This window comes from Megalops cyprinoides, chromosome 3 (genome assembly GCF_013368585.1).
Source record: "Megalops cyprinoides isolate fMegCyp1 chromosome 3, fMegCyp1.pri, whole genome shotgun sequence".
Taxonomy (NCBI): Eukaryota; Metazoa; Chordata; class Actinopteri; order Elopiformes; family Megalopidae; genus Megalops; species Megalops cyprinoides.
This window is the reverse complement of record NC_050585.1, coordinates 23,904,469-23,919,691: the sequence shown is the minus strand read 5'-3', so window position 1 is coordinate 23,919,691 and position 15,223 is coordinate 23,904,469. Positions and strand designations below refer to the sequence as shown.

The following is a 15,223-nucleotide window of genomic DNA, read 5'->3' as shown; positions in this document are numbered from 1 at the left end:
AAGATCTCTAGGGGCAAAGACATTGTTTATTTTATTTGTATGTGCAAATAAAATCACTCAGAAGCAGCAATATGTGGATTTTCTTTCCTGTCTCATTTTTTGTATGCATAAATATAAAAATACAGTTTGACAAAATGCAGTTAGATCATGTTGATTTCAATTATTTAAGTACAGAGCATGGTTACATTTGCAAATGGAGCCATGGAGGCTGCAGAGCTCTTGCAATGTTGGAGATTCTGTAAGGATTACTAATGTTTGGTGTCCAACAAGTTTTATAAGTTTTAGAGAGGTGTTTTCATAGTCCTGGTATATCATTTTTGTTCTGCATTTAATCACTTTCCCAAAATGCCAAGACAGATTCTACTCTATTTTATGAATCATGTCACCCAGAACAGTATCAACAGAGGGTGCTGTTTCGTGGTCTTTCATTGATGCGCATGCTCAAATGTTACATTTAATGGTCACATTCCCCGTAAAGTGCTTTCAGTTGATATGTCTCATTTATGTTAGAACATTATTGTGTGTGAGCACTTTGTCATGTATTCCTATTCATGACTCTTTGAAATTCCATTGTAATCTCTAACTAGCAAACTTTGCCAGAAGGTTGCGCCGTTGTATCATGTACAGGCTTAAATGAAGACATCGCGCATATGATAAGGAAATTAGATCGTCTTCCTCGTCGCAGGGTGATTTTAAAAAGATATCACAGTAGATTGTGAGCTTGAATCTATCTTAAATTCCGAAGTAATTTATTTTAGACTTGTGAATGTGTAAACGTGGATGAAATAAAAGCTTTCATGTTTTGCAGCGCAAAGCCTTTCTACTTGTCAGGTGTATTTTGAGGGATTGCTGTTCTGTCCAATAATACAGAGGATTGGGTGACTTTGGGCCAATGTCTGAAAGCGGGTTGGTTCCAAAGTTAAGGTGGAGTAGGCGTACTGTTCTATTTAAACTTCTTTGCGCGTACGGTTGTCACAGAAATACCTTAAGGAGTATAACACAGAGGATTCAGCAGCGCTGTGTCTCAGGTAGGATTGCCAAGTGGAATAAAAGATAAGATATATCAATACAGTGTTCGTTAATGAATATTTAATCTGTGGATATAGGTAAACATCAAATATCACTAATCACCTCGGTCTTTTTCATACGATTTTTTAGCAAATTGTCAACGAGATAGCTGTTCAGCTGCTAAACCTCTTAATGCCTTATTGCATAACAGGACTTTATAACATTAGATGTATTTACAATACTTACCTGAAGCAATGCATTGTTAAAATCTTAATCCAGTTGGATTAATCTAATAAATTTCTATCATTTAATATGTATGACATTCCTTATATGTTTCCTTCGGCTTTAAACGTTTTGTGTGTGTGTGTGTTTTGTTTTATTTTATGTGTAAATTGTACAACCGCTACATTGTTATTATTTATGCAAAACATTGTAGTCATGTTGCACCCACATATTTCCCCTAAATTTTCAGTTGTCTATTTAGACTAGGGATTCGCTCCGCCGCTTTCCTGTTGTGTGCGTCTCGCGGTCTGCGGCAGCCTGTCTGTCATGCGGGGCAGCCCTAGCGAGAGAATGACTGCTGCGCAACACCAGGCGCAGGAACTGTCGCCCATTCCTCTCGCATCCTTCGTGGGTCGCGACTAAATATGGCATATTTTATCGTATTTCTCTAGCGTGGTTTCGTCAATTGTTTGTCTTGTCCCCTGATTGGAGCACATTCCGTTATGAAAGGAAGACTGTGAAAAATCGCCATATTGTTTTATAGATAGATGCTTTTTTCAGAGAACAATAACACTGACATTGAGGGAAGGCAGAAGGGCGACTCGCTGTTCACATAACTGATTGTCATGAATTCATCGTATTACAAGCAGTGCACGCAGGTGCGTAAACAAACGGCTTTTTTAACTCAAACTACATGTAGAGTGATTAAATGTAATCCTCTTGCACTGCCAACAAATGCCAAAAAATTGCTTTCTGTGAAGAGTTTAAAAAAGTAGAAAATGTGTGGCCTCTGCGCAATGTATTATAGAATAACTATTTATTTATTTTTATGACATATAAAACGGTTAAGTCATGTGTAAGTAATGCTCAGACCTGTGAATTCCATTGGAGTGGCTCTAATTTTCCATCTGTGGAGAGGATTTTCCCCACGTGGCAGCTCTTGTGGAGGAAAGGGGGTGGGGATGCAGCAGGGCTGGCTGGCCCAGAGGGGTGCAGTGCTGCGTAAGAAGACTGGATTATCTAACAGCAGGAGGCTGGATAGAATATAATTGGGGGGGTTTTAAGTTGTGTAAGTGTGTCTCCAGCAGCCTTTCAGTCGCTACAAGTCTCATCCTGCTGCAATGTGTCAAACCTTTTCCAGTGATACTGACCAACAGAATCAAGGTGAAGGCATGTAGGACCCCCCCCCCCCCCCCCCCCCCCAATCACATCAAAAGGGAATGCCCATGACCTGTGATATTGATGCATCTCATTCCAAACTGTTGTTCCTCAGGCAATATAGATTGGACAATACAAGGAGCCGATTTTTCATTAATGATGGGTTAGTGGGAGTATGCCACTCTTTTGTGACACAAATTGCTAGCACACTTATAGTGTCATGTATAAAAGAGAGGAAAGGGTAGGATCAATTTTCACTGCAAAGCAGCCAAGTTTGTTTGAGGAAGATCCAATGTGATCTACAGACCAGCACTGGATACTAATTAAGGACATTGACTTCTCTCTGTCTTGCACTGTCCTTTTTCTTTACAAAATGAAATGCTGACATTGGGGAAAGCTGTGCCAGGAAATTGAGTTCACCTTAAATGACTGTGTTTTTGAGGGTAGAGCCTGGATGAAATGGATTGTGTTGAAGAGATTATAAATGGGTTCAGGGAAATATTTCTGTCAGCCTCTTCTTGCCATTCATCCATTGTTGGAACCTCCTTTCCTGAGTAAACATGGGCTCTGTCTCAGCCATTCCCCTGAGATGAGTTACCCATTGTGTGTGCAGCCCTGATTTCCTCTCTTGTGCAGTCCTGATTTCCTCTGCACACTCCCAATATGAGACCTATCAGCAGTAGGAGGGATTGAATCTCTTATTCCTGACTCATTTCATGTGGGAGGTTTAATATTGAACTGAGGGAAAGAATGAAATAAGGCATTAGACCTGGTCCCAGAGTAGCTCAGTGGTTAGGGTGCTCACTTTGAGTGCAGTCTGAGCTCTATGTCCTGGCTTTGATCTTAGGCATGTCATCAGGCAACGATGACTGGGAACCTACAGTGGCAGACAAAATTTCCTTTGTTCCACCACGGATAGGGGTTTTCCACGGTTTCCTTGTTTCACTGCTCTTGTTTCACTTGCAATTCACCAGATGCCTGTGATTTGCTTGATTGGTGTCAGTAGCATAGCATCTATCAATCCTTCAATGAATACCCACTCTACTGTAGTGTGCTGGGTGACTTGCAGTTTGAAAAATATATCCGTTGGCTCCATTCCAGTGTATCAGAAGATTGCAGTCTCACATCATCACTCCAGCACAGGTGCAGTGATTGTTACAGAGAGACAAACCTAGTTGGCAATTCCAAAATATAGGTTACATTAAAGGAAAAGGCATAGAAAAAAACAATAAAAGCAGAGGATGATGTAGCTTTCTGTGGTGTTGTAGGACTGTAACTGTACGCTGCATTCAATTCCAACCTTCTCTTTGTGGACAGATCCACCAAAATGAGTGACAACAATCCCGTCAAAGAGGAAGTGCAGAACTTTGACAAGAAGTGTTTAAAGAAGACCACCACGGAAGAGAAGAACACCCTGCCCTCCAAGGAGGGTAAGTGCTCCTACCACCCTCCTCACTCCTTCAACCCCCTACAGGTCAACCTCCCTTTTCATTAGCTATACTGGGAGACAATTATAAAGCAGGAGGTGAAGAGATGTTTTGTAGATGTAGATACTTTACATTCATGATTTGGCAGTGCTTTATCCATAACACATTTGCCACTCTGTTGGGCCAGTTTGTGTTTTTTTTTCCTGTTCCACCTATAGTTGAGTGGCCTCTTTATTACAGCTACTTTAAAACTTGAAGGTGACATACATCCTTGAGATGAAATGCATTGTATTTTTCTTTGGTAGATTGGCTGACAATGGGTAAATGGGTGTATGGTGGGCCCTTTGTGCCAAGGCACAGAGAGGAAGGAAGCTGCTTGCGTCTGGAGAGCCATAACTCACCCGGCACATAATGAAGCGCATATCAAACAGTACGCTTTGTTCCCTGAGCTGTGCTTTGCAATCAGGCCAAGAAACACAAGTGAGGGAGAAGTCAGCAGAAGTTCAGGGTTTGCATGTTGGCGGGAACAGGAATTTGGGAATTTGGCAATGCTGCTTTCTATCTCCCACACAGCAGAGCTGCTGCCAGGGCTAATGGGGTGGTGTCACTTGCGCAAAGTGGACTGCTGCTCTTGTACATTACCCCCACTGCAGTTCAGATCCCCTCTGTACCATGCACTAGGGCCCCTGCTGTTATTTATCAGCAGTCTCTTTGATGGCCAGCAGGAAAATGTCTGCTTAGCCTGAATTGTACTCCAGCTTGACCACAGCTGAAGCAGAATGCAGGACAGGATGGCTCATTAATGGTGCTGTTTATCAGTTAATAGTGACAAACCTACATCCATCTTTCAAACAGTATCTGATTTGTAATTGCATGGATGGAAGAGGGATTATTTATACTACTGTGGCTACTATGATTGTTGATTTTTACTTCTACCTATAACTTTTACTTTTTATTTGTTGTTTTTTAAATATATATTTCCGTTTGTTGTGTGTATATGTGTGATTGTGTATGTTCTGTCCTGTTGTGTTTAAACTTTGTACTGGACATGAATGCCTTGGCAACACTGCTTACTTTTGTCTTGGCATTAAAGCACAACTGAATTCAAAAATTAATTGAGAATGAGCACCTATTAGATTTATTGAGAACCTGTCTGTGATTGTGGTCATGTTTGGAGCAATAATGGCAGTTTCCCACCATCAGGCTTCTCTTTTCTGTTTCAAAAAGATCAACTTAATAATGTATCAATTTATGGTTTGTAATTGTTTACTCATGAAGTCATTAGTTTAGTGGAAGTTCAGATAAATGCTGCAATCCCTTGACCCTTTGCCTCATCATTGTACCACTATGGGCCATCAAGTGTGTAATGGCTTCATCTGTCAGCAATGGTTGCCTCTTTTTTGCCATTATTTTCCATGCACAATGCAAGGCCACAGTTTTAACCATATAGTCATAACCCAGGCATATGCAGGTATGCAACTCCTCTTCTGACCTTGGCTCAAAGCTTAATTGACATTTAGCTCTCTTTGCTTTCAGATATTGAACAAGAGAAGAAAGCGTCTTGCACTGAAGCCTCCAAATGAAAAAGCCACAGCTCTTTCTCCATCTCCAAGTCCCCTCCCTCACCTCCCTTTTGCCAGGATCCTACCCCTGTCTGTCTCCCCTGGTTATCCACTCCACTCCAGCACATTCACCTAAATGGCACCGAGACACTGGGGTGAGGGGAGAAGGAAAGGCCATGTGAAGGGGTAAAAAGGGGAGCGTTCCAGTGTCCCAGCAATCGCAGCTGTGTAAATTTTGATTCTCGCTTTATGACACATTCCATAGAGAGGAGGAAGAAAGTGAAAGATTGGAATCTGACGGCTTTAGAAGTGCTTGCATCAATAAGATGACATCAACAACATTTCTGTCATCGCTAGGCGCTCTCTGTATCTGGTGCCATTTTGGATTTATTATTCTTTAAAATAACATGTTAAAAAGATATTTTTGTTTTTAAATAAAAGGATGAATATGTTTTAATGGGAATAAAATGCACTTTTTTTCTAATGTTAATATCAACTAACTGCATATTTTTTAAGCATCATCACATATAAAATGAGTCATTGGAATTTTTCAGTGAGACAACAGGGTGAAAAGAATACAACACTATGCAATAAATCAGTCATAAATGGCTGAAAGAGTTCTGTTCACTCTTTTCAAACATTGTTTTGTAGCTCTAAGAGTATTACTTCTAGGGATATTAGGCAGTCACTCTAAAGTAAAAATAGATTAGCCTTATTTTTACAGATAATACAAATGCAAAGCACTCAGAAATGTCTGAATAACCATCATTTATGCATTGAAAAGATTAGCCATGGACATAATATTTTACATGGACATATTTTTCAGAGAAAAAAGATAAGATATAGGAATGAATATTTTTTACTCTCATTTGCTACCTTTGTGTGTACATACAGCCTAAAGTGAGTCATCACAGGGAAATTTAATGAACTTATATGTGTAAGTCAAAATGTTTCCCTACACCATAACACATGACCTTATACTGTTGTATGAACATTGTGATATTTTCATACTTGTGCAGTGTGCAGCAAAACATTACTGGGATGCACAGTGACTGAGCAGAGGGGAATTCATGAGGCGGGGCCATGTGCGATCTACCACAGCAAGAAAGCCCAGGCTTTTAAACCTTTTGATCATACAATTAACACTATAGAGCAAATGTTTATTGTCCCATTGTGTGCATGAGCACTGGGGTAAAAAATAAACAGCTCTAAACTGTGCCACTGACACCAGTCCTTACATGTTACCTATTCTGTTAGTTTACTTAGATGTTATCTATTCTGGCTGGCATTTCACAAAAAATAATATGAACCTGGAATTTCCATTGGATTGAATCAAAAGTCTTTTATATTTTTTCATATTCTAATGTAAATCTTCATCTACAATAGAAATCACTGATGAATAGGACAGTGCCAATGTATGCAGGACATTGTAAGCAGTAAGCATACAGCATTGCTGAAAAACAACCCAACTGTGTTATGTTGAAGAAATAATAAATACTTAAGCTTTCAATGAACTAAAATGATTATATCCTGGTTAGAGTTGTATGTCCAAATGCAATATTAGGCATGTTACACTAAACAATCATTCTGTGCATAGATTGAGTACATGATTAAAAGTTTTTTGGGTGGACCTTGTTTATCAGTCTTCAAATCTATTGCAACCAGATGACAGATGTCAGCCACAACCTGTTGCAACAGATGCAACATAAGGCAACGGGAGTAGGAAAGATCTTGGCAGGAACACTCACAGCTGCTGGTTTCATCTGTGATGGCACATCGGGATGTATTCCATGTTGAAACTCATGAACCTCATAATATAGGGTATTAGGGTGTAGGGTGATACTGAGTTTACAGAACAAATCTTCAGTAAAACGCTGTGACGGGACCAGAGGTAAGGCATGGGGTTTTGTAATGAAGCGAAGGACCAAACACAAGGTAATTCAGAAAGGACCAATGAGTTTTAGTGCAACGTACATGCAGTGCCCACAGTGCCAGCACAAAACAAAGAGAGAAAACAAATCCTAACTCTGTTTGGAGCTTACCTGCACCTCCCCGAGCCCCTCTGTATTACTGGCCAGCTAGGCTGATTCATAGTGCAGCACACAAATCCAAGTCCAAGAGTGTAGTACACAATACACAATCCAGAATCAAACACCAGTGCAGTTTCTCATACAAAATTATTCAGTATCCAGATTCATTTATCACCTCAGTCAACACACTACTGCATGCATTTTCCCTCAACAGTACTTTACACCCATTGAGAAACTGGGGAACCCTAAATATGCCATGGGAGAGCTGAGTTGCACCAGGTGAGTGGCTGTGGGCTGGCTGAAAGATGTGGCCTGGTCAGTCATATAATGGCTCCAGTCATATAATTGTACTCCCTTTTGCCGACATGAAGTTTGGGCCCAGTGTTTGACTGTATTTTTTCATATGAAAATAAAACTGTCTTATCCAATCAAGTAACTCCAAGTCTGTGGATTGACTTGAGTGCTTAATCCCTGAGCAATAGCCAAGATGCTTACCACTGCTACACATTAGTAAACGCACAGATACAGGACCGAGTCAGTGGAATACTTTGTCTTTGGGGAAAAAAGAAAATCATGAATGGAACATTGTTGAACATAGACTTCATTTTTTGTGTTTTTCTCTCTGTCTGTGACATGCAAAAAAGGTTTTTTAAGTAACTTAAATTTTACATTTAGGAAGAGTAATGCAGTGATGTGCAAGTGGGGCCTTCCTGAATCTCTTAATGCATTATTGTGTCATTAATTACTGATTTATTTATACAGCTTTGGTGGTATTCGATAAGGGTACGGAGGAATTCATTTTGATTGTTCACATTTTTACATTTTATTTTTAGGTGCTTTGAACTGATTATTGGAGTGGGTGGATTATGCTGAAGGAAGAGGGTTTATGTGTTGCAGTGCATCCTTTGATTGTGGGTTGTTAACACTCTAAATGAGTGTGTTTGAAGCTGATATGGAAAACATCAGATTTCTCTTGAGAGTTAATTAGCATATGCTGTGTTCTCCTAACATGTCCAATGTATGTGCTGGTTGCATGGACCATTAGAAAAGGTTTTTATTAGATTACATGATACAAAATGGGCCACTCTCATGATCATATCTAAATTTGGAATCAAGTGCCCTGAAACCTGAACGAAGTGTAGTAAAGGTTTGTAGAGAAGAACTGTGGACCTTTGATGAACCTAAACCTGTGACTGGTGCTTGTCCTTTCAGGTCGTCAGTATATGGACTCATTTCAGTATGCCACCTGACACAGAATGTCACTCAACCTAATTTATAAACAGCATTGCCCACAATGAACTGCAATTGCATTCACATCTTTCACCATGCAGCACTTTAAATTTTGAAATACAGTAACAATAGCTATGAATGGGCAATTTCAGAGCAGAGAACCACACTCTTTGCTGGTTTCCATCCTACTTAAGCTCTTAGCTGTTTAATTTAGATGGAAATGAACTGTGTTTCAACAGTATATATGTTACTAATTGAGAAGTAAATATAACATGCAGGACTTTAGCTCTTCATGGCATTGCCCATCTCTGCCTAGACTGCACTCTCTGCCTGAGTAAACTCAACAGTAAATCTTAATGTACATAAATACATACACAGAAGCATGGAATTTTCTCTTTGAAAAAGGAAAGCAGCTGTCTTGCTCACCTCTTCCTCTAATGTTGACTTGTGGAGAAAAGCAATTAGATGCTCTAACACATTTCTCTTACAGTAGCGCTGTGTGCTCACTGGGTTATTTTCTATATGGGTCAGAGCTAAAAAAGAACTACTATATGTTTCTCTTCATATGTGCCTATATTATGAACTCAAGACTCATTCTTCAGTCACACCATTCACTGACAGAGAGTGGGCAGCAGCATAAGTATGTCAACTAAGTGAAGGTGTTTTCCACATTGTCAGTTTTTATGACTCCTTTGTGCTTCGCTCCCCCATATCCTGGATTGACTGCTTCGTTACACACATGGCACATTACGAGCTGAAAACTCTTACTAAAGGCTTGAGAGCTTAAGGGGGAGCTTTGTAATTGACCCCTTGTTTCACACTTATCTGGAGGTACTTTCCTTTAATGCATCCAGTTCCCACACAGTCCTGAGACCAGTGATGGTAACTGTGGCTCTCACTCAGCTTTCCTATCAGATGATGTGTCAGCCACCAAGAGCAGGACTCAGGGCCTTTATATTTTCCACATCCCAAACTCCCTTAATCCACATTGCACCTTACTTGTACTGACAAGGCCTTCTTGCAGCCAGATTAGCATTGTTTTGTTTTTACCATGTATGGCAGAATTTAGGTATAAAAGACTCTGACATTTGTTCCCCTTTTTCCATCCATTTATTTCCATGTTTGGCGTTATGCGACTGAATGCTGCTGTAATCAGCGTGTGTGATTATTCTGGAGAATAACATTATCGGTTATCAGTCACATGACTCTCAGCAAAGAAAGAGCTGCAGACATCAGTATGTAATTTGGTAATGCAGCCATGTTTTGAAACCCTTTGTCAAAGTGACTTTGCGAAACCTGACATGCTTGAGTAACTAAATCACCCTGGAGACAGAACGAGATTAGCCGTATTCAGAGCTCTTTCAGAAACCCTTGGAAATACAAGGGAAGAAAATGTTACTGTTTATTTCTTTACAGATACTCTATACTTTAAAAATGTAATTTTCTTCCATTTAGCCTCAAAGAGTTGTTGAAATTCCACACACTGGCTAATTTTCATGCACCTTGGGAGACCTTTGAGGTAGCACTAGTTCCTTTTTCTATTGAATGCACTGCCCAGCTGTAGTGTGACGGAGTGCCATCACTACAGTTGAGTATGCGCTCTGACTGCCATACCAACGAGCCTGGCTCTTTGGCGTCGCGGTCAAAGTCGCATGTTTGGTACCCCATAGATCTGGGTTCGAGGCCGGGTGGGGTGACTGCTCTCGCCCTTTGCTACAAATGGTGTCAGAAGTGGGATGGCTTGCCGCGAGGCCATCGGAGGCGTGCCCGGTGTGTGAGCCGTATGAGGAACCCCCAGGTTAGGTTGACTCCGGTGTGAAGGACCCCAGAGATGAGTGAAGCACGGTGTGAGGGACCCCAGAGATGGGTGAAGCACTGGTGAGTGGGGCACCCTGGGATGGGAGAAGTATGGCAAGAGAATGCGTGAGGGACGCCATGGTGCGTGAAGCGCATGGGCGCGCTTCCTGAAGGGGAGGGCAGTGTGACAGAGTGCTGTCACTATTCGCTACATGTAGGATTGTGAAGATATACACCGCCCAAGTGAAAGTTATTCAGTCTCAATTGGGACACCCTTGAGCAGATGACTCTGCATCATTTTGAAGGGAAGTACCTGGGACAAGTGAGCAAAAATGCCCCTTGTGATGCAGCCATGGTTCAGATCTCATCTGGGATACTGCTGTGAAACCAGGTCTTCACAAAAATTTCAGATATATAAATGTGCCTTGTCATAAAAAGGTGAGCATTGTTAGTTTTACTGAATAAGGGCCTGATACACAAATTGATCATTTGTTTTCAGTTTTGCTCATGTAAAAGTGCAGCGGGAAAAAAAACAGATTCCAGATTGTTCCCTTTTGCAGGCTGTAGCATGCAGCAGGAGGGGCTCTATCTGCCCCATGGGGTACCCTTCACATTTCTGCCAAAAATGGAATGAGGTCCCCTCGTTCTTCTCAACACATGCAGAATGGTTGGAATATTTTGCAAAGATAAATATCACATTGTTGGCATTTAGCACACACTCTTTTCCAGAGTGACTTATATAGGTTACAATTTTTACATGTTATCCATTTATACAGCAGGATATCTACAGAGGCAATTGTGGGTTAAGTAACTTGCCCACAGGTAAAGTAGCAGTGCCCCGGCGGGGAACCAAACCAACCACCTTTCGGGTAGGAGTCCTGCTCCTTACCACTATGCTACACTGTCATCCACTTATATTCAGATATGTCTAAAACTCTGAACTGTTCCAGCTACATTTATTTTGTTACATGTTCAACTCAAAATAATAATACTCAGACAACATTTCTGTGAATGTTTATGGCAACAGAAGCCTTTTCTAAGAGGATCAATGCATCTGCTGCTTGCAGCGACCAATATGAAGTCATTGGTGATTAAGCACACAGACAGCTAACAAGCCTATGGCAGTGGGTGAAGTGGAGGTATAAAAGTGATATGCATGTGTACTGACCTCTCCTCAGCTCCCACAGAGCCTGCATTGCCCAGCTGTGAAAGTCATTGTGCAGCCTTTCACGGCCATGGGACCTATATTCCAGTGGGCCTGTACTTGTGTGCCAGCACAACACTTTGGTATAAGGTGGTGTCTGAGTGAGGAAAGGCATGCATGGAAGTGTGAGGTCCTCTAGATGAAAGCAGAAGGTGGCCAATGGCAGACCCCATTACTAACACTCTACTTATGTGTCCTGGCCAAATTCCAAATCAGTGTCTTTCAGCCTTGACATCTAATAGTGATGGCAAGATCGTGAGGCTGACACATGCCAACAGCCAGTAATAAACATGTTGAATTATGATTTTGCAGATTGTCATCACCAAAGCATGCTCAGCCTGGTTTTATCCCTGCTAATACCATTTTATCCCACCCAGGAGGAAGAGGACTACATTTTCTTTTATATGCTGTTGATTCCTGAAGATTATATACTCTCATGCATGTGAGGAAACTTCTGACTGCCAAAATGCAGACTGTCAGACTGTCTCTGCAATCTGTAGATTTCTTTGACTTATGCAGAGTTAAAAGAAAGACATGGCTCTTAATTGGGTCCAAACTGCACACAGCTCTTAAAAGGTAGGAAGCTTCTTGTTTAAATCTTTGTAGATGCTGCTACGGACTGGAACACCCCTCGTGTACAGCGATTCATAGTCATATGTCTGTGAGCTTTGTATCACTTTCAGTAATTTCTCTGTATGCTTGAAGGAATAAAAATGTTTGCCTTTTAAACCAAATAAAAGTTTCTTGAAATTACTTGTATTGACTGCCACAGATTTCCATTACCATTTACACAATCTGTCTCAGAATGCAGCCTCAGCAAAGTCTGAGGTGTGATTTCAAGGTCTAGTGTATTATTCTGTAATAATGGGTGGTACTGAACATGTGTGGCATGTTAGATAACCACATAAAACAACAAGCAACACTTTCAGTGATAATGGAGTTGACACAGTAAAAATCATATGATTAATGGCCTACATTTTCAGTGCGATACAATGTCATTAATAACCTGCTACCTTGCCAGGAATGTTGCAGCCTCACATTCTCCAATGCAATAAACACCAAAGCTATAAGTTAGTTTTCTGGTGCAGGGCAAGAGAACACAAAAAAAAAACAATTTCCATGAGATCAGTCATCACATCATCAAAATGGATGAATATGGAACGCAACTCAGTAATGGTGGTGCGGCTCTGTGTGCATTGTGTGTGTCTCAGGAGACTGAAGATTTGATACTCAGTTTGTGAGCGTAGCAAACAGTGCATGCTAACTGATAATAATGGAAGACACCATCTTGGAGAGCAGGAACAGTGCTACTAGTCAGTGAGTCAGAAGAGCCATCCAACCGTTACAGAGTGGCAACATATCACTTTCAAAAGAGATATATTGTGCCATTGCCTGCAATATAATAAGGAACTTGTATTTCAATGCAAGCATCACAAGTTTAACAAGAGAAACTACTCTCCGCTAATTTAGACAGAATGTACTGCATATCATGTGTAAGAAATAACTTTACCATAAAGACCCATACTGTATATATATATATATATATATATATATATATATATATACATATATATATATATATATACACACACACACACACACACACACACACACACTATATGGACAAAAGTATTCGGATGCCTGACCATGGTAATGACATTGTATTCAAATACATATACTTTAATATAGAGTTGGTCCCCCTTTTGCAGCTATAACAGCTTCCACTCTTCTTGGAAGGCTTTCCACAAAATTTTGGAGTGTTTCTCTGGAAATTTGTGCCCATTCATTCTGTAGAGCATTTATGAGGTCAGGCACTGATGTTGGACGAGAAGGCCTGGCTTGCAGTCTCCATTCCAGTTCATCCCAAAGGTGCTTGATGGGGTTGAGGTCAGGGCTCTGTGCGAGCCAGTCAAGTTCTTCCACACCAAGCTCATCAAACCATGTCTTTATAGTCCTTGCTTTGTGCACTGGGGCACAGTCACAGGGCCTTCCCCAAACTGTTGCCACAAAGTTGGAAGCATAGCATTGTCCAAAATGTCTTTGTATGCTGAAGCATTAAGATTGCCCTTCACTGGAGATAAGGGGCCTAGCCCAAACCCTGAAAAACAGGTGTGGCCAAATACTTCTATACTATATATATTTTTTTTATTAGCTGGGATGTGAAGGTTTGTATGGCAATATTTAAATAAGTGCCAAGAACCCAAGTATCTTGTGTTGCATCCATATAACATTGTTTTTCTCACATATTACTAAGCCATTTGAGGCACTTGACCAGGAAAGTACACAAAATACCATACACATGAGATTACATTTAATAACAATTTAATAGGAAAGGCATTCAGATTACACGTATGTAAACATATATAAATAAAGTAACAAGACATAAGACAATTAACTCTTTCTCCTTTATATGACAAATCTGATGTAAACAGTGAGTATTGATATTACATACAATAGTGGCAGCAGTTGTTTGTATGTGGAGAAAAATATTTTACAGGCAGAACTGAGAATCCTAAGTTTCACATTAATCATTATCTTCTGTCTACTGCCATTAATTCATCTTTTCTTTCTTGAGAAGTCAGTGCTTGCCCCTGTTGGTCAATACCAATGATCCGATGTTCAAAAGAAAGACATGAGACATTAATTACACAGCTGGTCATGGTAACCCAAGCATGTAACATATTTACTGGCCTTGTGAGATTTCCAAACATCTGTTCTGTGAGAGCTAAAGTTTGGTAAATAACAAAGTGGCCAACTTGAATAGCTAACTGAGGTCCTGCTTCATTAGTCAATATGGCAGTATCAACTAAAAGCAATTCATTTTTACTACATTGATTATTTTCTGTATTTTCAATTATTTGAAAACTATTTACCACATTCTATTCACAGGATTTCTCCAAATCAACCTACAAGGTTAGATATTGTGCCTCTTTTTGTTTTGAATGATGTGATGATTTGATGCTCCTTTACCCAAAGCATTTTTACAGCTAAACAGAAATTAACGATAGAAGTTTATAGTTCAGCACAAGTAGCCCATGGACCATGCTTAAGGCTATCTGGTTCAATTATGTTATGCTTTCACAATTGAAAATATATTTAACAGATGTAGTGACACAGTTAATTGCAGTTTATCTGCTGCCAGAATGCTAAATTATCATCATTTCTGTTCAGATTTGGTAGGACTTTCAACAGACTCATATCAATGTCGCTCAGAGGAATATGGTTGACAACTTGCCATTGGTCATTTCCTTTACCACAGATATATATGCAGTTTTATCATATGTCTTTTTAAACAAGATAAAGAGATAAAAAGTAAGTTTTAACTTAACTTTTTAACTTTAACTTAACTTTAACTTAACTAATGAGCAGAGATGTTTAAAGCAACCATATCATGACACCAAATCCGGTGACTGTGAGGAGACTGTAATGCTGTGTCCTTTTGCGCCATCATAGATATGGTCAAATTGACACATTGTAACACCTCCAGGGTATGTGTATATCTGTGGTTGCATATGTGAATGAGGGGAATGTTGCAACAAGAAGCCTGTTGCAACAAGCAAGGTTTGAATGCTTATACTCTGCATT

General features: G+C 40.2%; 1 protein-coding gene across 1 annotated transcript; it reads left to right on the top strand.

The window, feature by feature from the left end:
• The first annotated feature begins 946 nt into the window (after nt 1-946).
• LOC118774830 (thymosin beta-a-like) lies at nt 947-5,774 on the top strand. Its single transcript, XM_036524368.1, has 3 exons — nt 947-1,028; nt 3,706-3,818; nt 5,352-5,774. The coding sequence occupies exons 2-3, from the start codon at nt 3,716-3,718 to the stop codon at nt 5,396-5,398; spliced, it is 150 nt and encodes a 49-aa protein (XP_036380261.1). The 5' UTR covers nt 947-1,028; nt 3,706-3,715; the 3' UTR covers nt 5,399-5,774.
• Nucleotides 5,775-15,223: the final 9,449 nt, after the last annotated feature.